Below are 25,486 nucleotides of genomic sequence, written 5' to 3' on the forward strand. Positions count from 1 at the left end.
TGTCTCAAAGGAGTGTGTTACTCCAAGGTCTGACCTCGTCATCACACAGGGAGGAGCAGTGCTGCGCTGGAACAGACTTCACCTCCGGGCAGAACCAACTCCTCGACCTGAACAGACCACCCCACTTGTGCACACCGCTGAGAGTATGCCACCATTCCAGAAGATATTTCCCCAAATCCAAGTGAGGCGACAACCCCCCTACACACACAAACACACACCAGGACATTTTCTGACCAGGTCTCGCCGTGTTAATAAGCCAGCTGCTAGGTTGGACTTGGAGAAGAAAGTGTTTTCAGAGTGTTTCACATTAGACATCGGGGTGGAAAAAAACAAACACCTATGGGGGGAAAAGAAAAATAAAAGAGGGAAAAGAAGTGTAACAACCACCTCTTCCCTTTGAGAATGTATATTGACTCATGTTTACTGAACATTTTGTTATAGAGTTATATAGCTTTTGCAATGTTTGATAAGATGAAGTGCATCCTGAGGTATTTTAGAAGAGAAAGAAAAGAAAGTACTTTGAGTTATTTGTAACTTACCAATGTTTACAGGAGATTTAAATTGAACCTAATACATAGCTCACTTTCACTTTGGGAAGACCGAATGATGATGTCATTGCTGCAGTAATATTGTTTATTAAGGGGCTGTTATTATCTTTGTTTAAGTACACCTTGCAGTTATTTGAAATAACTAGAGAAAGGGGGAAGATGCATGTAGATGACAGACGAGCATTATATTTTGCAGCACTAGTCTGCTTTACGACAGACAGAAGATGCCTCACCTGAAAACTGGCTATATGTTGATCTCCTACAATAAACCTGTGTGCTAATACAAAAGTTACTCCATCCTCCATCATTCTACAGTTTTAATAACCTTGGCTCTCTACCACCAAACGACTTGTATTCACAATGAAAAGTAGTCATAGGCAACTATTTCACACAGGTTAATAATAACTTAAGAATAAATATTTATCCAGCGTAATTATGGAATGGACTGAAACGTTTCTCTTCGGTCCGCGATTAAATTATCGCTCCCTGCTGGTATGGCACCGCGACACAGGCGTGTACATTTTACGCTGAAGACAGGCAGCTACAAAAGGCAAAAGAGGTTTTTGGAAATATAAGAGTAAGGAACAATGATACCTGATACAGTCCAAGCTCCTAGCTGCAATAAAGAACATGAACAAGGGAAGTTACTGCTGTAACCATTTCACTTGTGGAGTGTGTTTTTTGAGGGGTATGGGAATTTGTTGTTCCAAATACATTTCTGGAATAATCCCACTTTTATACTGTGATGTGCAGAAATATGCAGGAAGGGAAGCAGAAGCTAGGAAGCAGTTTAAGGGTACAAGCAGTGACAGTTTCTGAGTAAGAGCAGTTGAACAGTACATTTCAAAGAAAAGCTAGCTAGAAACATCAACATAAGGACGTTTGAGAGACCGACACACAGAAACAGATGGAGGCTCTCATTATATGAACATGTAAAGCAGAAGCACAAAAACCAGTACACAAGTCGGCTTTATTGACAAGGGAAGTCGTGCTGATACAAGGCAGCAACTGGGGGAAGCTCGAAACAGTGCATAACTTTGATATTTAAAAAAGAAACATCGTAGAGAAGATTCCCACTGGGTTTGGATGATCCTTTTACTGGTTACATTAAAAGATGGAATAAAAAGTTGAGTTTAAAAATGGAACACAATGAAGCCCCCCCCCCCCCCCGATGAGAGCCCAACATGTACATCTGAGTATTTTTTTGTTTTCTTCATACGAGGTACAAAACATGCATCCCTTGTTATCAACAACTATCAGTCTTACAATGTACACCGGTTGCACAAAATCAAATCAGTAAAAAAAAAAAAAAAAAGCACAAATTGTACACATCTGACACAGATGCTACACTCAAGACAAACTCGGCTAATCCTATTTCTCAGACACTTTAAACGTCATCAAGCTACCATTACTTTATACACCACACAGTACTGTGCTCGGACTACTGGGCTGTTTTCAAAACAGCCTGAGGTAAGCTTTAGCACATGAGACTCTTCTAAATTTCATAGGCTAAAAAATAAATAAATAAAATGTGATTTAATGCCATTAATCGTAGAATATCCACCATCACAAACAAGACACGATTCTTTTTAGAAAGTCCAGTGTTACACATGTTGCACATCTGGCCCCAAGTGCCAAATAACTCTGAAGTCCTCAGTAGACCGGATGTCTTTTGTTCCAATTACTTACATGTGCAACCATAATATAATGCACCACAACTCAAAACTTCATTACGATGAAAAAAAAGGCAAAAACCCAAAGGCAAGAACGTGCCAAAAGACTGCTTAGTGTTCCCTTTTCAGTTTGCGTCCCACATCTACCTCGTCCAGCCCGGTGGCTGAGCGCGACTGCTGCATTTCCCGGAGCTGAGCGTGCGTGCGAGTCGGCTGCTTTTTCAGCTTCTGTAGGTGAATGTCAATGGGGTCGAGGTCCGGCTCGGCGGCGGGGACCGGCAAGTAGCCGCCATCCCTCGGCAGACACATGCACCAGCCGGCCCCGGCCAAGTCCAGCTCGCTGTAGTTCACCTCCAGTTTCTTCAGCTTGAAGTCCACCATGTCAGCCGACTCGCTCATGTCCACCAGAAGATTCCAGAAGACGCAGCTCAGGATGATTCCCAGCAGCTGTGGGCAGACATAAGACATGGTCAAACATCTGTACCAACACTGGGAAGAGTTCTACTATACACACAGCAAACATCACCTCAAAACACTGTTTAACAGCTCTACGAACACCACTACTACTGCAACTAAACAAGACACTAAATCAAGTCATCCTTTCAAAATAAGAGCACGCTCTCCCTGCAAACTGGAACATTCAGTTGATCATCAGCGTAATTGTCACATTGCTCTAACTGCAGTACTTTCCCGTTTCAGTTCTGCATGCTAAAGAGAAAATTAAGAATGTTTTTTTTTTGGTTTTTTTTAACTTTTATTCACCAAAATGTGCATACACACACTCACACAATAAACAAAAAGAGATACAAACAAGAGGGGAACTGTGGTACGATACAGTTTTGCAAGCAGTTTTAGACAAAAACAAACAAACAAACAAAACAAAAGGAAAAGTGTCAGTAAATAAAATGAATGAATTAGAAAGAGGGACAACATAAGTGAAAGATAAGGTAAAGTTAAGGTATTTTACCTGCTTTTTGGAAAGTGTCTCGAGATAACACTTGTTATGAGTTGACGCTATACAAATAACAATTTATTGATTGATTGATTGATTGAAAGAGCAAACAGGACAAAGAAAAACATGGGGACAGTATAGTAACACAATTATGTAAAATGAAACTGGTGGGATAGGTTGTACACATGGTGAGCATTTTTGGTGTTATTTGTTTGTTTTTGTTTTTCACTTTGTATGGGTGCTAACATGATGATTGCAAAATACAGACTGTTTGTAAATTATAGTAAAATTGTTGTGCTGATTTCCTCTCTCCTCCTCGTTTACCTGCCTGGTTCTGCTGTGGCATCAACTCACCGGCATCAAAATGGTGGTGAGAATTGTGGAGTATATTTTGTTGAATTCTGTGAGTTGGTTTTTGAGTGTGGCTGATTGTTGTTCCAGTGATATCTGTTGTGTAAGGAGGTCTAACCATTGTGAAGAATGTTTCAAATTTAAGCAACATATTAAAGTGTCTCTGGGAGGGAAACCATTCTTGGATTGTCTATGCAGAGCACTTTTTGATTGCTTGGGGATGGTGGAACCCTACACACAACCAAAATAATCTCAGTGGTCCTCATGAGACCTCCCACATCAAAACATCTCTGCTCCGCTTTGTTGTTCTGTATCCACACTGAACAAATCATTTTGAAATGTCCTAAACGACAGACTGTCATGTTATCTGTCAGATCAGGATTTAAATGGTCCTGTGTTTCCCAAAGTCAATCATTGTGCTCGTTACTGTTAGCGCTTTATAAATGATTCAATAGTGATGGCACCCACTTAATTCTTGTATGACAGTCCCAATATGATTACATAAATATATGTGAGGGAATTTAAGTGATATTGAAAATGACAATTCTGACAAGGGCTGTAATGCAAAATGATGTTGTTTATTGAAAACCCTGACCTGCCTTTTCTCAATGTAGCAGTTATTATCTCAAAATGATAATAATGATAATAATGTCATCATAATGTAAATTCAAGGAAGAATTGTCAAAGCTGTTCAGTTTGCTTTGTTATAGCTAGAAAAATAAACATTTCAACAGTGATGGCACAAAAGCTTGTGATCAGTCATGACAAAAAAAAGTAGAGTAAAGCGTAAACGTCTGTGTAGGTTAGAAGTATTTTGATCAGTTTCATACAAACTGAACCTAAGACTCTTAATAAATACAACTCAAAGCTTCCCAGAGAGAAATGTCTGATTTCTGAGGTTTACATTCTGATAGTAGCTCCATCATTCTCACTGACATTGTTTTTTTGTCATAGTCCACTGCATAGCTCCTACATTGCACCTTTTGTACATTTTGTGTTTTTATTTTTTATATTTAATATTTTACATTTTTAAATTCTATTTTCTATATTGTAATAGCTTCTTATACTGTATTATTTAAGTTGTTGCTAGTTCTACTTTATTTCCTTGTTAATTGTTTAGCACCAATACACCAAGTCAAATTCCTTGTATGTGTAAATGTACTTGACAATAAACCTGATTCTGATTCTGAAAGCCTTTTCAATGTCGAGACAAACTGGAAACACTTTGAGCAGTGTGAATGAATTTACATCCTTCATATTCAGCGCTCAAACTCTTTTAGGAAACTTTTGTACCACTGTAAGACACCTTTGCTGTTTGATAATATTGGTTCATACGATTGGAGAAAACTTCATGAAGCTCTGAATGATTTCAATCGGCCTGAAAGAATCTGAAAACGGCTTCTTTTACATCACTTTTTTTTTTTTTTGTAAAGATTTATTTTTGGGCTTTTTGTGCCTTTAATGGAGAGATAGGACAGTGGATAGAGTCTGAAATCAGAGAGAGAGAGGAGAATGACATGCGGGAAAGGAGCCACAGGTGGGATTTGAACCCGGGCCGCCCGCTTGAGACAATAGCCTCCATACATCACTTTCACTTTTGGCTAACAGTGTTAAGAATCTGAAACAGAGCGTGAACTATCTGATTTATTAGTTTGTGTTTTGGGAGGCGAGGGGTTAAAATGTAAATGAGCTATTGGAATCTTTCACAGAGAGTGATTTGTAGTTTGAACATCACGGCTAAGTTACAGTGAGCAGACACTATGAGCTCTGAGTTACCTGAGGCAGCCCGATGGCGCAGCACAGAGCGACTGTTATCCCGATGTTGTCGCTCATCCAGAGGTTGACGGCGTGGATGCAGCCTCGCACATGGATGAGCTCGTGCAGAGTTTCACGCTGACACACAGACGAGAGAACAAAACACATGAATATGAGCTAAGTGTTTATCTAAAACCACAAACATGAATCTCACAGACTCTTCTTCTATTCTTAACTAAAACCTTGAGGAAGGAAAAAGTGAGCGAGCACGCCGCATGAATTTCAGAATAAAAGCCTCTGTTTTGACAGTTCACAACAATGACCATGTGTGTTTGTTTATGTGTTTCAAATGGTTTATACCACACACATTGTATTATCTCGGGATTGAATCTTTAAATTACAGCAGGAATTCCTTTGTCTCGTCACTCTAGCTGACGGCTGAGCTCTCCATGCTGGTCATGGAGGATGCAGCCGGTGGGCGCTGACGGACGTAACGGATCGGAGCGGACCCTCAATGCACACGTATCTGGTGGAAGTTCTGGTTTAAACTCCTGCTGATGTCTTCAGTAGATCTTTTAAATCCAGGTTGAAGTCACACCTGTTTACAGCTGCCTTTCATTAAACAGCTTTAATACGATTTTAAACTTTTACTCTGCACTGAAATTATTATTATTATTTTTTTAACTCTTTTAATTTATTTAGTTTTATTTTTTATTTAAATTAATTTCATTTGAATTATTTTTATTTGAACATATGTTCAGATTGAATAATTTTAGTGATTTTTAAATGTTCTATTTGAATGTTTCTTTTCTTTCCTCTGTCATGATGCTTTTGATGTCTTGTGTGAAGCACTTTGAATTGCCTTGTTGTTGAAATGTGTGACATAAATAAACTTGCCTTGCCTTCAGTCAATAGAAAACTTGATATAAGGTTCTGACCTTAACACTCGGGCTTTGATTAAAAACATCAACGTTCTGTATATAACAGAGCCTTATAGAACTCCAAGGCTCTCTTTTTAAACCATTCACAGCTTGATTTCAGAGCATGTTCATGGTCATGTCCAAAGACTCCACACAAACCAGCAACTTGTAGGAACAGAGCCTGATGCAAATGCTCAAGGTGGTCATAAGCAAGAAATGTTTAAATAGTTATCATCAACAGGGACCAAAAATGAGTCTACAAATGTTCAAATACATTTTATTATGATACACACTCTTTTTGTGTGTTTATTGGAGAGACAGGACAGTGGATAGAGTCAGAAATCAGAGAGAGAGAGAGAGAGAGAGAGAGAGAGAGAGAGAGAGTGGGGAATGACATGCGGGAAAGGTGCCACAGGCTGGATTTGAACCTGGGCCGCCAGGAGAACTGTCTTCTGAGCGTTCTTAATAAATGTGTTTGTCACACATCAATCTAACTCTTTGTACTGAGCCCTCCAATTATACTTCATGCTATCATCAAGAATTAACAATGAGGGTCGTGATCGTCTCCTTTATCTTATCTGGAGTCTCAGAGCGTAGATGACTCAGAGGTGTAGAGGGGAAATGTTCATCATACAGTGAAGACCTTAACCCCCTCTTTGAACCCGAGAGGAGGACGCCTGTAATTGCACTTTGAACAGGTAATCTGAAAATGGCTGCCATCTTAGAAGCACCCGTGATGTGTTCAGAGAGCAAACAAACATAGTGACACAGTTTAAAGTAAGTTGTCTTACCTGCTGACTCAGAGTATTGTAACCACACAGAGTGTTGATGACCTCTCCCACCTGTGGAATGAGAAGAGGGACAGAGTCAGAAACAAGTTTCACTGAGTGAAGATAAAATGAGACAACAGGAGGGAGAAATACAGTTTAATTAGTTTATTAATATCCCCCATGAGCGGCAGCATTGTGACAGATATTCTTCCTCACAGCAGACTTTACATAAATGGTTAATAGTGTCTGTTCCAAGGACACATCGGACATGTAGCTTCAGGAGCTGGGGATCAAACCCCCGACCTTCAGATTGCGAGACAACTGACTCTACCAACTGAGCCTCAGCCGCCCCACATAGTGACAATGGAACCATTGCAACACAACATAACACTTATCAATCATAAACAGGAAAAACAGGACAGGACAAAACAGAAACAGACACACACACACACACTGTCATGATTTGGTCTCATTTAGTTTTGTATTTCAGTGTTTAGGTTTCCATGTTTTCATTTCTCCTGTCCATCCTAGTGTTGCTTGTTTCCCTTGTGTGTTTTTGTCTTAATGTTTCATAGTTTAGTCTTCAGTGTTTCCTGCTTTATTTTGTAGTTCTAGTCTCCAGTGTTTGTTGTATTGTATTCCTTCCCCCGTGTGTTTCCCTCCAGTGTGATTACCCTCATTGTCTTCACCTGTGTTATTAGTCTCACCTGTGTCTATTTAGTCTCTGTGTTTCTTCCCTTCTGTGTCAGTTCATTGTCGTATGTGTATGTAAGTGTCAGATGTTAGTTTCTGTTTTGACCCTTTTTGGGATTTTTCAGTTTGGAAATGTCATTGTAAGTTTTGGTTGCCTTTTTGTTTTAATTACATAGTTTTTTGTTATTCTGCACTTGGGTCCACCGCTCCTTGTTCTCTCTCACACACTCACACTCACACACACACACAAACATCTACAAGTAAACATATGCACAGCCATGTTCTTCCTCTATACATATGGATCTCATAATCATCACTATAACCATGTTCTGCTGTTATGTACATCAACACAACAAAACACAATATATGCACATACACACATCCCGTATATATATGAGTCCTCTATGCACACTAAAGTTTGCCATGGAGTCCCACAAGATTGAGTGCTTGGACCAATTCTTTTTACATTATATATGCTTCCTCTGGGAAATATTATGAGGAAACACTCCATACAGTTTCATTGTTATGCAGATGATACTCAGCTTTATGTATCAATGAAGCCCGATGGTACCAGTCAGTTATGTCAGCTAGAAACGTGCCTTAAGGACGTTAGGACCTGGATGACCAGAAATTTTTTGCTACTTAACTCAGACAAGACTGAAGTTATTGTGCTAGGCCCGAAGAACCTCAGAGAGACTTTTTCTAGTGATGTGACTGTCCTTAATGACATCAGCCTGGCATCTAGCACCACTGTTAGGAATCTAGGAGTTCTTTTTGATCAAGATATGTCTTTTAGCTCTCACATCAGTCAAGTTTCAAGAACAGCCTACTTTCACCTTCGTAATATATCCAAGATCAGGAATATCCTGTCGCAAAGTGATGCAGAAAAACTAGTTCATGCATTTGTTACCTCCAGATTGGATTATTGTAACTCTCTTTTGTCAGGGTGCTCTGGCAAATCTCTAAAGACTCTTCAACTGGTCCAGAATGCTGCAGCTCGTGTACTGACCAGAACCAGGAAATGGGACCACATTACTCCTGTCTTGGCTTCTCTGCACTGGCTCCCTATACAGTCTAGAATAGAATTCAAGATCCTTCTTCTCACCTACAAAGCTCTAAATGGCCAGGCACCATCTTACCTGAAGGAGCTACTAGTGCCGTACTGTCCCTCGAGAGCGTTGCGGTCCCGGAGTGCAGGCCTGCTGGTGGTACCTACAGTCTCTAAGTGTACTATGGGGGGTAAAGCCTTCAGTTATCGGGCTCCTCTCCTCTGGAACCGCCTTCCAGCCGGGGTCCGGGAGGCAGACACAGTCTGTATTTTTAAGATTAGACTTAAAACTTTCCTTTTTGATAAATCTTATAGTTAGGGCTGGTGCTGGTGTAGACCAGCTCTTAGTTATGCTGCTATAGGCTTAGACTACCGGGGGAACTGGCACCCTGAGCTCCTCTCTCTCTCTCTCTCTCTCTCTCTCTGTGCATATACAGTACATCATATTACTGCATGTATCTATCTATAAATCTCAGTCACTAACCACCTACTTTCCTGGGAGCTCTTGAGCTCTCCTAGGCTCCTCAAGATTGTCGGTTGATGGCTTGCCAGAACAACCCCCACCCCACCACTACCCCCTCCCCACCGGATCGTGGGTTGGCGGCCTGCCAGAACAACCCCCCCACACCCCCTCCCCCTCCCACCGGATTGCTGATGGACGGTCTACCTCCCCCCACCCCCTTGCTCTCTATCCCTCTTCCTACATCTTATCCCATCTCTCCCCCTATCCCTTTCCAAGCCCGGCGCAGTCTAGGCCTGTGAAGACTGTTTCGTCATGAGCCGGGGATCCGGCCGAAGATTTCTGCCTTTTAATAAGGCAGTTTTTTCTTACCACTGTAACTTTTGCTGCTTTGCTAAAGTGCTCATGATGGATAGGCCGGATCTTTGTAACATAGCAATGAGTAAGGTCTTTTACCTGCTTTTTGTAACATAACAATGAGTAAGGTCTTTTTTCCTGCTCTTTTGTAATGTTAACAGACAAAGAGTAAGGTATTTTACCTGCTTCTTGTAAAGTGTCTCGAGATAACACTTGTTATGAGTTGACGCTATACAAATAAAAATGGATCGCTCCAAAACAGCGTATAAAAAAAAAGAAGAAAAAAAAGGCAAAAACTACAAGACTGTGTACATAATTTTTATCCGGAGTCAAGTACGGTAACTACCCATCTCATGATACATTGCGAATGAGATCGTTTCTTCTGAAAAGTAACTTTAGTCGTTGTTATCATTTTTATTGTTAATGCACGTGTTGAACTATCTTGTAGTTTGTATTGTTGAAAATATAAACTACATTCACTGCGGCATGAAAAGCTGGTTAGTACATCAACTGTTAGCTAACTAACAAGCTAGCCTGCTAGCCAAACATATACAGCGTTTGCATACAGGGTCGAGGGGCGGGAAACATTGGCATGGCAACAGCAAGCTCAACCAGTCAGACACGTTGCTGTGACACTGTGATTGTGGGTAGTGTAGTTCTTTGCCTTGCTATTCTGAATAAACTGTGTTGTTCTTAAATCGAGGTTGATATCAGATGAACTTGTGTCTCCTAAAGGAGCATAAACCATTGTTTCACACTCAGGTAGCTCGTGTTCAGTCTACCTGTGATGGTTATGACATCACGGCTAATAATCAAATCCACTATGGAGAAAATTAACAGGATTTTTACTTCCGGCACCACACTGTAGAGCACTATTCTATATCACAACATATAGATCATTTATATCATAATCCTATTGGATATCAATACCATGACAACCATATGATCAACATATAATATCAATATATCCCTATCATAACAATATTAGCCTGAATATCTGATACCAAACTTAGCCAGCTAGTTTCTACATTTATTCAATTATCAACAGAAGCTAACATGTTAAATCTCATTTTACTATTTTCTTGTGCGATACGTCTAAAAAGGGAATCCCATTCATGCATGGCTCGGTAACAGACTGTATGTCATGTAAACTTTCTTCCCATAGCGTGTGGTAGAGCGGTCATGTCTACCTGAACTTGGAGATACATTCTTATATAAAATAGAGTCTTTGTAACTGAGATAGTTCTGATAAATACGAGAAGTGAATAAATGATTTGTTCTTAACAAACAACAAAGGCAGACGATGATGCACAGCAACAACATTCGTTCTGTAATCACAAAGGAGCGCACTGCTCTGTTTTGTACCGTTTGTCATTTCTTTATCTGGTCCATTATCTAGACCGGGGGTTACCAGACTTATACGCCTGTGACCCTCAAAACAACGCTGCCAGAGACTGGGGACCCCCACTGTCCCTGAAAGTGATTACAGTACAGCCTTTAACGTTGAGCACAGCCGCACTCACTCATAGGCTTCTCCAAACACTGGCATTAGAACTAGTGCTGGGCAATATGGCCTAAATTTGATATCACAATATTTTTTTGCCTAATGTCGATATTCGATATGACTCGATATTTATCATATTAAAGTTTATAAATTAGGGCTGGGCAACGATTAAAAGTTTTAATCGCGTTAATCGCATGAGTTCCTGTGATTAATCGCGATTAATCGCATTGTTATACGCAAAATCCAATAATGAATTCAAAAGTAGTGTATAGCGCACTTTTATTGTAAATGTACTTCTCAACTTAAACAATGTAATCAAAGCAAATAAATACAAAACTAAAGCTTATTGCATTCGTTGCAGTCTGGACACAGAGTGGTGTGGGTCTCCTCTCTGACTGCAGCTGGGTCTGCTGCGCGAGGCTACACTGACAGCCTGTGAGAGCTTTTGGAAGGGGGAGGGGCTCACGGCAGCACCCGCTGCTCGTTGAGGACAGTAACTGCAGAGCAATACGTGCTTTCACGTCAGTTTCTTACACCAAAAAAGTCTCCAATAACACCAGAAAAAGTCGCTAGATTTGTCGCTAGTAGCTGTTGACAAAAAAAGTCGCCAAGGGGGTTTGGAAAGTCGCCAGATTTAGCGAGAAAGTCGCCAAGTTGGCAACATTGTTTCTCTTCTTTCCTGTGAGCGCCGCAGCAGACATGCGCAGCAGTAAGCAACATACGAGGCTCGCTCACGATGGAATTTTACAAATAAAAGCCAGTGAGCAACAGACTTTTACAATAAGAAAATAAATAATAAAAACCGCGTTAATGCGAGATAAAATAATTGTCGGCGATAATTAATTAATGAGTTAACGCGAAAATAACGCATTAACGTGCCCAGCCCTATTATAAATGTAGCCTATAAAACTGAAACTCCACTGTATAAAAAAAAGATCACTGGCCCGACCTTTGTAACCGCTGGCCCAGGAACATTACTTTTGATTTGAAGAATAACAGTCACCATTTTACTCTTGAACCATTCTGATGCAAAAGTCAACTTTTATTTAATTAATTGAGCTCTAATTATAAAAATATTGTGTATTTTTCTTATATTTATGCGCTGATGTTTATTCACCATGCTGGTGAGTCTACTTAATCTGATATTAATGAGGCTGTGATAGATCTGGAATCTCTCCTTCTTTCTTCTCTGTGAGAAACTCTTCATCTTTAGATCTTTACTTTAGGAGCTCTCTTAAGGGCTAAGATGTTTTGTGAATAACTTTTATCTTTACCAGGATCTAGTCTTTAACTTTAACGTGTTCCAGCTCCTCCAGCTGTCTGTCACTGTGGATCAAACTTTTTTCCCTTCTGTTTTCGTCATGCCCAGCTGTCACTCTCAACTCTCCCGGTGATTTTTTTTCTTTGAATTCTGATTTAAGCTCGGCTTTTGTCGGGATATGATAGTTTTAAAACCATTTTACCAAACGTGTGTTTTAGTAGAGAAAACCTGCTCTAAAATCTGTGTGCGAGTGTACAACTTGAGAGTAGTGAACGCGCTCGCGGGAGTGACAGCCGTGAAGCCGCCAGCTGAACGTGCAATCAGCTGGACTCTGTCAATCAATCATCCGGGCCAGCAGGAAGGACACTTATAATGTCGAGCCCTGCGTTATGAGCCCTTTTTTTGGAAGTAATTCGGCCTCGCTCGCATCTTTCTCCTCCGTGTTGGTCGCTTACAAGAGCTAGGCTACTCAGTGGCAGGAGTGGAGTCTCCTCCGCCCTTTTGTCTCCGAGCAACAAGCGCTGCCGCGGAAATCTCGCAGAGCAATGAAATATCGCGAGAAAACTTTGAAGTAGTTTAAAAAATAAAATCGATGTTCCCTTTTCCATATCAAGCATTAATTAAATATCGATCGAATCGAGCTTCACGATATATCGCCCAGCACTAATTAGAACAAAACAAGAGAACACAGCAGCCTTCAAAGAATTAGAACATTTCAGTGCATTTACAAAAAGCAACAGACACCGACATTGCAGTCACGTGCAAACTTACATTTTAACTTAAGGACTATGGTTTCATCTGTAGAACAACTTCACAACAATGGATAAAATATGCATTTTAAGTCTTTTTGGAAGGCATCTCGCGACCCCCCAGGGGTTCCTGACCCCCACTTTGGGAACCACTGATGCCTGACTGCTGGGCAATACTCCAGATAACATTAAATCCTGAATGACCTGTTCAGTTGAGATATGGATTAAAAATTGTGCCCATCTTTTAAAGGCTTTATATGCGATTTTTTGATCCAGCAGATGTCGCCCTTGAGCACCAGCATGAAACCAAAACAACTTGCGGTGCATTGTGGGTTAGCATGCTAATGCTAGCGATCTTTATTATGCTCGTATCTTCACACTGCATGTAAATTTACCCGAAATAAGCGTGATCTAGAAACACAGTTAAGCAGTGAGTACAGTATGTTATTCTTCTTTTCTCTAGTCCCTCAATTAAACAACTTTTATTTGCGAGGGGAGGAGCCGGCCGGCCGGGCCGGCTATGTCAACAAACAGAAAAAAAACTCTGAAAACATCACAGACAGTGGGACTCCGGTGTTACACCCATTGTAGACAGTCATTACTCACAGAGTAAGTGTGAAAAATCACATATAAAGCATTTAATAACAGAAATACCATTACCCATCTTAGCTATGACCTTATTTATAAGTTTAGTCCACGATAGTTTCTATCCAAGATCATTCTCCGTAGTTTAGCCTCTTGCTCTTGGTCAATAGACAAATTATTTATACAAAGATTTAAATTCAGTTGTCTGCTCAGAGTGTGATTTGACCCAAATATAATACCATTTGTCTTTGAGACATCAGGACCAATTTACTTTTCCTCATCCACTCAACCACTGATCACAACTCTGAATTTAAAACTGTGTTTAACTCATTGGCTGTGAATTCTGACATACATATAGTTCAATCATCACCATACATCCAGATGTTGACCCAAAGTCATTTGTGAAAATGGCAATGACCCGAGACAGCTTCCTTGTGGCACTCCTCACCTTACCTTCTGAACTTTTTGTTTTTCTGTTAGTTAAATAGCTCTCCATTCAAGAGATGCACCTATAGAGATAAGCCATAACTTTCTAGTTTATAAATCATTTGTGATCAATAAAGTCAAATGCTGCTTTGAAATCAAGTAGGACAGCTTAGTGCAGACATTTCTATCCATCTGACTTTTTTTCAGTGAACAGTGAGACATGGGATGCTCCACAACCTGACAGTAGTCCCTTCTCTCCGTGTTGTTTCCTGTTAGAACAGATATGTGAACCCTGTGAACTGAAATAGTTTGTTTAATGTGTACTGCCAGAACTCACCTTACGGCGAACACAACAGGTGTACGGTACCCCGCAGGCTAGTGGACCGGTACCATTGCAGAAATGATACTGATTGACCTCCCAGTCCTTGTACTCGTCTCCTCCACAACATGAAAACTGAAACACAAAGACACAGTGCAGTGATGAGACAGGAATACTATGAGCCAGCCAAATCTCAAAGAACAGCTCACTAAGTGTTTTTTTATGTTACAATCCACATTGCTGTTCACCTCCTGGTCCAGCCAAGCTGCCCCCCCCCCCTCCCCTCAGCAAACTCATTATCTTTCTGTTTCCTTCCTCCAAATTCTGCAGCAGAGTTCAGTTGATGCCCAGAAGAGGTGATGATCAATAGAGGTTGTTATTTTAATGTACACTTCAGAGAAATACCTCTGTGGTAGCCTGACGTCAACGGCCTGACGGACCAGGAACCAAACTAACTGCATCATTAAGACGTTTCAACTTTAGTGGTAAAAAGTAAATAAATAAAGAACAGAGACGAGGCAGGAAGCACGACTCTCTTTTGATAAAGGTGACAGAACAGTATGTCAAACTTGAAGGATGTAGAGACAAATAAATATCAACATGGTTTTGTGCTGAAGAGTTTCAAAGCATATTGTCTAAAAGCAGTGGTTCTCAACTGGTGGCTGAGGACCCAAAAGTGGGTCGCAAAGCAGTTTTCAGTGGGTCTAGACTATGTCTGGAAATAAAACATGTTGGGGTCTGTGCTGGTCTCGGGTCTGTGCTGCTGTGTGCTGGTCTCGGTTAGTGTGGTCCTGACTACAACACTAGTACAGGGTGTAAGATAAGACCCTACATGTGTAAAAAATAAAAAGTTGTCCCCTCTTCCTATTGGTCCATGGAAGAGAATACATCACACTACCTTTTGTTGCACGTAGTCCAGGATGTTCTTAAAGTCCAGGTCGTCGTAGTAGTGTTTGATTCCTTCTTTTATGCTGCTCTGAAACAAGGCAGACGTCTAAAAAGAGAAGAGAGAGACAGCTGGTGATAAGATGAAGTACAGGCTTTATACAGGATGTTTCAACGTGTGAGCAGCTTTACCTTCTTTTCAAAGATGAGAGCTGTGGTGAGGGCGATGGCCTGGAGGAGCAGCAGGACACAGAGAACACAGAGGAACTACAGAGAGGGGACAAATAACACCATTATTCACCTTTACCCCAAACATCACTACAGACATTAACTAACAAAAAGTTAAACTCAGAGCGATTAAACTGCTTCAGATAAAGTATTAATATTAATAAATGATTTAAGATGATCATGTGAATAGTTTTAAACCAGGACCTCCATCCTTCAAATTAAGCCGTCTTTGTTTTGTTAAACATTTTGTACTACACTTGTCATTTTAGTGTTAAATCAACATTTCGTGATGTTGTCTTGTTTTTATCTCCGGGTGTTGTAACCCTTTTTTTTTTTATGAAAATATCCTCAAAATGATTGAATGTTTTGAGCAGGTCTGAAATATCAATCTGTACTATTTGTATAGCAGTTTTTTTTTAGAAGTGGACAATTTTGTCCTTCAGAATCAGAATCAGAAATACTTTATTAATCCCAGGGGGAAATTCAGTGTTACCATTGCTCTTCACACAATACAGCAGTAGGAAATAAAATAGAATAGAAACAATAAAATAAGAAATAAGTACCAAGTAGGGCTACAATAATAGGATATATACACGATAAAGCAATATTTGCATTATGAATGTACAAGATGGTGTTAAACAGATATTGCACGTTGTATTGACCAGTTTGCAGACAGTTTCCACAGTTTCAGACTTAATGACTTAAGAGGGTAGTACATTGAACTGATGCCTGAGGGTTAAGTCTTGTATTGGACTTTCATTCAGTTAAATACATCTTTGACCTCTACATCTGGAGAGCTACCCTTTCAGGTACATTATTCCCTCCTGTTACCAGCTTGTATTTACAACTGATTTGACCTGTGAGAGGGTTCAAGCCCTCCTCTATCAGCCCTACCATGTGCAGCAGGGTCTTGTTGTCCCGCAGAGATCCAACCATCCCCACCAACGACACTGTAAACATCACCAGGCCCAGCAGGATGAGCACCACAGCAGGAGCCAGAAAGAGGCCCTCAAGGGTTCGATTCTTCTGCCTCTCCACCTCAGCGTACACCCCAACACACAGTACACAGAGTCCCATCAGCTGAAAGATAAGAGGAGGGGTACACAGTGTTTACTGTTTAAACCGTGTGTCAATCAATACAATAGACTCGCATCACTGGGGGAACATTCACATCTTAACTTTGACTGATTTCATCTCATTCTCAATGTGATGCACATTTAGTTTCAGTAGCTCTCATCACCTTTTCTCAAATTCAAACTTTTAATCAAGAAGTGAAACTGTAATGGTGTGTCACCTTTCATAGCTCAAAGGGCCTGAACAGTGTGGCCTTTAATATCTTCAAATGTAATAAAGGAAAAGGTAAGCTGCTCGTCTTTCACATCTCTCCTTAACCCTGATGCCACACATCATGAAGTGTTTTAGTGTGAACTGTGTGGAAGACACATCCGAGGTGCTTTTATTAACTGTCCATACGAGTATTTTAATAATGTTAAAGTGTCCTAGATACTGAACCTTTAATAATGATTTCTACATGGTTTAATTTATATACTGAGCCCATTGAAAAACAGAATCCAGATGCTACATGTGTTCAGGGCTAGTTTAAAGGCAGGGTTGGTCATTTTTGAAAACTAGCCTGATTTTGAAAGCAGCATTCCCTCAGTGCTCCGTCTGCACCCCCCGACCCTCCAGTTGAGAGACGACGGCTCTACCACTGAGCTCATACCATTCATACCTACCTACTCATTTAAGATTATATTGGAAAATAGAGCTTTAATTAGATCTAAATAGTTATTTAAGATTTTATCAAACCAAAGCAAAATCTAAGATCAGTCCATAAGCAGATAATCAATGAGTCATGGTGAAGAAATTATTTTCTTAATGTGTGAAACTGACAACACTAATACAGAGCGTCTCCTTGGTAATTCAAACGGCCTCTCTTGTTTATTAAAAAATTATAAAAATTAAAACTGAGAAAAAGTCAGCAGTTAATTCACTGAGATTATGGGTGACTTTGCCTTAACACTATTAACATGCCAGAAACTACTCTGAAAAATGAATCTCAATAATATGGTGAGCGTCAGCAGCTGTAGAGCAAGATTTACAAATTAGGACACAGCATCGTCTTTTAAATCAGAGGTGTGGAAGCATTTTGTCTTCCCCAAGAAATAAAATGAATGAGGTGAGAAGATAACAGACGAGACAAAAACTGTGTGTAAATATGACAAGAAGACAGAGAACTACACAAATAACACAACCAACATGATGCAGCATTTAATCCACACCACAACGAGAAGCTCCAATCACCTCCCCTTGTTGAGAGGAAACAAACATTAAAAGGCCAAGCGGGTTAGAAGCCCCTAAAGGAATCTTTTTCAGTCATCATTTGTCTCATTTTGTGAAATAAATCGTGAGAGAATCGTATCGTGAACCAAGTGAGTCGTTGCATCCCTACCAGAAACCTATTTAAAACAGAGTGTGGTGTAATATTATATTTCTCTGAACAAGAAACCTGACCTGCTACGATTTAGAGACATTTCTGATTCCTGGGCATCGGTATCAGACCTGTTGGCGGTCGGTATCAGACCATACTATGTACCGAGGGAGTTTTCTCACATCGTCGCCATTGTTGTTTACGTTCCACCGCGCGCTGGGCCGGCAGTAGCCTGTGACGTCATTCACGAGACTGTCGCGAGAGTACAGACCCAGCACCCTGAAGCATTCATCGTGATATCAGGAGATTTTAATCATGTCAGCCTCACCTCCCATCTGACCGGCTTTGCACAGTACGTTGACTGTCCTACAAGAGAAAACAGGACACTTGATCTGCTGTATGCAAATGCCAAGGAGGCATACAGTGTCTCATCCTTTCCACCACTTGGCAGATCAGATCACAACCTGGTCTTTCTTCAGCCTTCCTATAAACCCTGCGTACGAAGGCAGCCTGCAACTACCCGCACATTCAGGAAGTGGTCACCAGAGGCCGGTGAGTCTTTGAGGGCCTGCTTTGAGTGCACGGATTGGGATGTACTGCTGGAGTCACAGGTAAATGATAATAACTCGGACACTGACATTGATAGAATGGTTGACTGTACTACAGACTACATTATCTTTTGTAGGGACACTGTCATGCCAACGAGGACTGTACATTGTTTTTCAAACAATAAACCCTGGATCACCAGTGACATTAAGACACTCCTAAACCAGAAAAAGGAGGCCTTCAGGAATGGAGACAGGGAGAAGCGCAAGGAAGTGCAACATGAACTAAAGAGGAGTTTAAAGCAGGCCAAGATGGACTACAAAAGGAAAGTGGAGAGAAAGCTGCAGCATAACAACACTAGAGAGGTGTGGAGGGGTATGAAGATCATCACCGGCTACAAGCAGAAGAACTGTCAGGCAACAGCGGGTGGTGTGGACAGGGCTGATGCGTTCAATCACTTCTACAACAGGTTTGACACGGCAGCTGGTGTCGACCCTGCACCTGCCAGCACAGCCTTGCCCATCTCCTCCCCCATCGCTTTAGCTGCGGTTTCCCCCCCTCCACCTTCTCCCCCACACCAACACCGTGGCAGTCCCATCACTGTGGCTGCACCTCCTCTCACACCTGGGCCCCCCCTCTCCTTCACAGCAGACGAGGTGAGGAACGAGCTAGGGAGGCTGCGCCCAGGGAAAGCTGCTGGCCCGGATGGTGTGTGTCCGAGACTGTTAAAGGTCTGTGCAGCTCAACTGGCTGAGCCCCTCCGGAGGATCTTCAATCTGAGCCTGCAGACAGGGAGGGTCCCGGTTCTGTGGAAAACATCATGTCTTGTTCCGGTACCCAAGGCCGGGCGCCCGGCTGAGCTGAATGACTACAGACCGGTGGCCCTCACATCGCACATCATGAAGACACTGGAGAGGCTGGTTCTCCGCCACCTGAGACCACAGACTGTACATGCACTTGACCCCCTACAGTTTGGTTACCAGCAAAACATTGGAGTGGACGATGCTGTCCTTTTCTTGCTCCACCGGGCTTATTCTCACTTGGATGAGCCGGGGGGTTATATGAGGATTATGTTCTTCGACTTCTCGAGCGCTTTTAACACCATTCAACCATCAGCACTCAGAGGAAAGCTCGAAAAGATGGGTGTTGAGCCCTCCTTTACCTCATGGATCACGGATTACCTGACAGGAAGACCACAGTTCGTCCGACTGGGGAAATGTGTCTCCGGAAAAGTGGTGAGCAACACAGGCGCTCCACAGGGGACTGTTCTTGCTCCATTCCTCTTTACTCTGTACACAGCGGACTTCAAACACAACACTGAGTCCTGCCACATTCAAAAATACTCTGACGACACAGCTATTGTGGCGTGTGTGAGGAAGGGTCAGGAGGGGGAGTACAGGGATCTGGTTAAAGCTTTCACTGATTGGAGCGAGAAGAACGGTCTCCTTTTGAATACCTCCAAAACCAAGGAGATGGTGGTCGACTTTTGCAGGTCGAAGCCCCCACCTAACCCAGTCAACATCCAGGGGAATGACATCGAGATTGTGGAAACCTACAAATACTTAGGGGTGCACCTAGACAATAAACTGGACTGGTCCGTGAACACAGATGCCCTCTACAGGAAGGGACAGAGCCGACTATTTTTCCTTAGGAGGCTCAGGTCCTTCGATGTCTGCAGTGAGATGCTGCAGATGTTTTACCACTCAGTTGTGGCGAGTGTCCTCTTCTACGCTGCCGTCTGCTGGGGAGGCAACATAGCAGACAAGAACATCAGACGGCTGGACAAACTGGTCAAAAAGGCTGCTTCGGTGCTCGGGAGGAGTCTGGATCAGCTGAAGGTGGTGGTGGAGAGACGCACACAAAGTAAACTGCAGGCCATCACGGACAATGCCAGCCATCCTCTACACCTCACACTGGCAGAACAGAGGAGCGGCCGCAGCAGACGACACATCTCGCTGCGCTGTAGGACTGAGCGGTACAGAGCATCCTTTGTCCCCACAGCCATCAGACTACACAACACCTCAGTCGAGGGCAGGGGCTTATTGTGACTCTCTCCCACTCTCTCTCTCTCTCTCTCTGCCCCCCCTCACATGCACACATACACACATACGCTCAATGGACAATAGTGCAATACTTATTTATTTAATATCTACCTCCGGCTCTTCTTTTTTTATATACAATTTTAATTATGTGCAATATTGCTCACTATTTTATTTATTGACTTTTATTGACTTTTATTGTTTGTCCAATTTTTTGTTTGTTTGGTTTGTTTTATTTGTCTGACTACGTGAGCTACTGGATACCTGAATTTCCCCAAGGGGATGAATAAAGTATCTATCTATCTATCTATCTATCTAGCAGTACACCTTTTTATTTAAATATTCAAATGCCAGGATTCATTTTGATCACATCATAAACCTGAACAGGTTCAATGACTAACATGAGCTGCTCTCTAATGCTCCCATTTTCTGTCGCCGTAACAATGTACCCACACTCACTATGGGCCCTTTAAGTGGATCCAACGCCCTGCAGCACCGTGCTGTTTGTGAGCAGGTGCTGCTCGATGTGTCGAAAAGAAAAACACCTAAATCTTATACATCATATAATTAGATTGATAACAGTAATTACATAAAAAGTAGTTTAAAATGAAAGAGGCTGGACAGTGTCTGCAGTGGAAGCATCCTTCATACGCTAACCGTTCACCAGCTAGCTTGTATTCAGACACCAAATCCCATCAGGAAATAAGATAATTTAACAGAAATTTAAATTGTATGCTGACCAACAATTACCCAACGGCCATATCATGTTTTCTTTAAATATTTCCACAGCATTTAAGTCTTATGGTAAATATGAAAAGCGTTCTACCTCAAACACGGATATTCATTTAAATAAACATCAAATATACTCACCCTCACGTTGTTAAGCTATTCAGATGGAGGTTCGCCTTATAGACGCAAACCTCTGTATAAAATACTAAAAAAAATAAAAAGGGAGTCGTCTTGGTAGTTTGAAGTTCAAGCCGAATACAACAATAGATCATATAGTTTCACAATACGCCTCTAAATCATTTCTTAAACGTGTGTATATGTCAGTAGAAGCTGGTACATTTAAACGCACTTATTTTCAACCGAGTCCGGTAACTGACGCTATCGGTTGGTTAGCATCCACTACTATTAGCAGACACTGTTGCAGCTCAAATGAACTGACTAAGACGCACACAATGCAGATGTCCAAAGATCTACTAGAACTTACCGAGAAGAGCATTGAATAGATATTTAAGGTAAACTTGATGAAGTAGTAGAAGTGGTTGGTTTTCCTCAGTTCAGAGTAGGGCGGCATGGCTGCTAGATAACAGGCTAGCTGTGCTTCAGCCGATATATATGATAAACAATACAAACAGACAAATAATCACACACTGTGGATAAATAATAAATAAAATAAAAACACTTTCAACAGAGCTAGCTGAATTTTGTATGTATAGCAGCCCTCATTTCTGACAGTTGTGGGTAACCACCGACACAAAACCACTTCCGTGCGGCCGGCGGGTCCACGCTTTGTTTTGACTTCATCCTTAAAGGGGCAGCGCACACACACACTCAGTGATTATTCACATGAGTTTGCTACAGCTCATTTGTGATGTTTTTATTTGTCTTGAGAAACAGTTGTTAATGTTCACATTTTAAATGTTGTTTATTAATGTATAAAATCCTTAAAGATAAAAACCCCTTAAATTATTTACCAATTTAAATATACAAATCCAACCCAATCCAACTTTATTTACAGAACACATTTAAATACAACAGAGTTGACCAAAGTGCTTTACATCAAATAGATAAAAAAGCTTAAAAAGATAAAATAAAAAATATCAATCAAAGCATAATGAAACCAACTAACTCTTATACTGGGTCTAGGAATGCCAACAGACATGTTTTTGTATGTATATTTTATGGATTTTAGTCTGTTCTTTTCTTTTGTGTTGTTCATTTGAGTGCAGTGTTTGGATAGGCCGATTGGTGGCTGTGCGCTACATCATGTGTCTTAACCACCTCCAGTGGGGGTCCCCAGTTGAAATTCTAGAGCCTGTCGGGACCCCAGGCGAAAATTCATTGGGGGACCCTTCAACAAGTGTTCATCACCATCATGTCTGCCAGTCGACAATTACTCCTCCAATTATTTCCTGTTTCTTTTTCTTCTCCCATCGACGGATCATTCCTCTTCATTTATCTTTGTTTACTTTCTTTAACAAACTTTGGTTTTCACCGCAACAATGCTTCGATACTTAGCAGGGCAACAAGAGAGAGTGTCGTCAGATGGGGGGCCCTGAGGGAGGTTTCCTACTGTAATTGCAAAATTTGAACACTTTATGCCGCTGCTTTGGTTTAAGTTTGTGAGCCCTCAGGGGCCCCATAATGGTCTGGGGCCTGCCTTGCCTGTTGACAAGCAGCGCCTCTGGGGGTCCCCAGTCTCTGGCACCCTTATTTTGAAAAAACAAACCGCTTATTTAAAAACCCAACTGTTGATGGGTCAAACAACGTCAGATATCTGTTTGATTTGAACCATCTCCCTGTAGGCAGAAGTCTAAACTCTGCATGCAGAGGATGGTGAGGGTCTTCCAGGATGACCTTTGACTTCTGAATGGCTCTTTTTATTTTACTTTTAACTATATTTCCCAGCCTGTTTTTGTTAACGATGCTGAGGTTACCAAACAGATCATCACAAAAGTTAAAATGGACTCAATAAAAGATGAATAAAATATTTTTAGAAGGGATTTGTCGACATTAAAATGCCTCAGAAGAACAGTCTCTGATTGGCCTTTTTGCAGATGGCGTCAGTGTTCGCATTGAAGGTCAGTTTTTCATAAACGATGGTACCCAAATATTTATACCGACTCACTGTCTCTGAACCCTCTTAAGTTTCTATAGGTCAAAGTAGCAACAGAAGGCTAGGTTACAGAAATATAAGAAGAAAATGAAAAGCCAGTGAGGCTAGTTGAAAGAAATGTAATTCTCGTTGCATTACTTTTCTCTTTGTGTCAATGCACTGCATAAAAAATAGTAATGAAGGTGAAGTCTAGAAGTCATGAAGTCATTAAAAAAAGTATGCTTTCAAATAGCACTGTTCAACATGAGAGCTTAAAGGAGCATTACTAATATATCCAGTTTACAGCTTATCCCCCCTGCTTCACTTGTTGGATATATTTGGCATGCTTATGACATCATTGATGCATTAACAAATAGGTTTAGTTGCAAAGCTGGCTATGTGTTAACTCACCACACATGCCTTTAAACAGCCTAGTGATGGGCAGGTCTATGGATAAGCCTACCATTATATTAGGAGGGCGCCCTAATATAGAAGCAAAGAGAAGCATGAGCTAGTTGTGTTTCACATGTGTCTTTGAGGTTACATTTAATCAATACTTCAACAGACATTATCTGTTCTGGTCGAACACCCTTATTCATCCTGTCTCCTTGAGAATGACATGACTCCAATTTGTCAACCCGCATATTGCAGACCCTGACCTCTGACCTGGAACCTGAAAAAAATCCCCTCATATGGGCTTTTAGGATTTCAAGTCCATGCATTCCTCCATGAATAAATAGAAATGTATGTTTGATGTCATACATTTTCATATAACTCCTCCGTATGATCCACAGTACCAAAGCTCATCTTATGGCTTCTCCAGCTAATTGGCATATTCATTGATCTCTTAAGGGTGAACTCAATCCTTCACCCATATGAGCATCCTAGGGATCATTAAGGTTGCAAAAGCTCATCAGAGTAATCTCAGAGAGAGTCATCTGATGGCATGTCACTGAGAGCCAATATATCAAAAGGTCAGAAATTTGGAAGACAAAATGCCGTTTAGGATAAGTGACCAGACTGGAAAACAGTTTTCATGGACTTGGTGGTTTACTTCAGGGAGCATGCTCATTTCTTGTATTAAGTCATCTGGATCCAGGCCTTCCTCTCTGCTGGTCTCCCCTCACTCCAAACCACAAGAAGACACATTTAGAGCCATCAATCATATGAACTAACGTCTGGTTTAATATAAGCATGGTGATAATATTCTTCACTAATAAGCTGCCAATGATGCATTTAAAACTGTGATCAGACAATATCGTTTATTTTACATGATATATAATTAATTACTTTATTACCATAACATCATGTTGACTTGGATATTTAAAGAAAGAATGTGCGACATGTTCCACATAAATAAATCATAAATCCAGTCTATCCTGTGTAAATGTCTCTGAGTCATGACTGTCTACAATGAGTGAGAAGCTCGAGTCCCGCTGGCTGTGTTGTTGTCAGAGCTGTGTTTACATGGACGGGACGGCCGGCTCCTCCCCTTGTGTATAAAAGCTGTTTTAGTCAAGAACTAGAGAGAAGAAGAAGAACATACTCACTGATTATTTAGATGTTAGTAAGAGTTTTTAGATCACGCTCATTCTGTGTCAGTTTATATGCAATGTGAAGCTACGAGCTAACTAAAGAGCGCTAACATTAGCATGCTAACACAACAATGCAGGACACAGGGGATTACAGCTCGAGAAAAGGACAAGTTTGTCTGCCGCTTGCGCTTAATGGTGTGTAATTATGGTGCGTATTAATTCATAACTCCTTCATGCAAATGCGAGTGTAGAGGGGTTGGAGGTGTGTCTCTGGAGGAGAGCGAAGACTTCAGTATGGAGGCGTGGCCAAACAGAAGATTGTTGCTGCTCAAGGGTGACATCTACTGGATCAAAAAGTCACACATTCTTCTTTTAACTTGTGTAAAAGCACTTTAGATTGTGCCACCACTTGGTGTTGCCTTTTCGTCATGACATCAGGCCTCATGAGACAGACTTTTACCAACCTGAGATGACATCAGATTACAAGTCAGTGACTCCAGTTTAACAAGAGCGGAAAGGAACTACAGTACGTCCACATATATTAAAATAATTTACATACAACATGGCAGGTAGTACTGAATAATGAAATGGTATAAAACAAACCTTGTTCCAGCATTTATTACGTCATCA

At 41.2% G+C, this 25,486-nt stretch overlaps 1 protein-coding gene across 1 annotated transcript; it reads right to left on the reverse strand.

Annotated features, from left to right (window-relative positions):
• Positions 1-1,771: 1,771 nt before the first annotated feature.
• zgc:110329 (uncharacterized protein LOC550500 homolog) lies at positions 1,772-22,023 on the reverse strand. The gene is made up of 8 exons (XM_061037181.1): positions 21,714-22,023; positions 16,379-16,564; positions 15,449-15,523; positions 15,270-15,365; positions 14,390-14,506; positions 6,991-7,041; positions 5,301-5,417; positions 1,772-2,668 (listed from the first exon to the last, which is right to left on the reverse strand). Exons 1-8 carry the CDS (start codon positions 21,798-21,800, stop codon positions 2,333-2,335), a joined length of 1,065 nt encoding a protein of 354 aa, XP_060893164.1. The 5' UTR covers positions 21,801-22,023; the 3' UTR covers positions 1,772-2,332.
• Between the last annotated feature and the right edge of the window lie 3,463 nt (positions 22,024-25,486).

This window comes from Labrus mixtus, chromosome 5 (assembly GCF_963584025.1).
Source record: "Labrus mixtus chromosome 5, fLabMix1.1, whole genome shotgun sequence".
NCBI classification, from domain to species: Eukaryota; Metazoa; Chordata; class Actinopteri; order Labriformes; family Labridae; genus Labrus; species Labrus mixtus.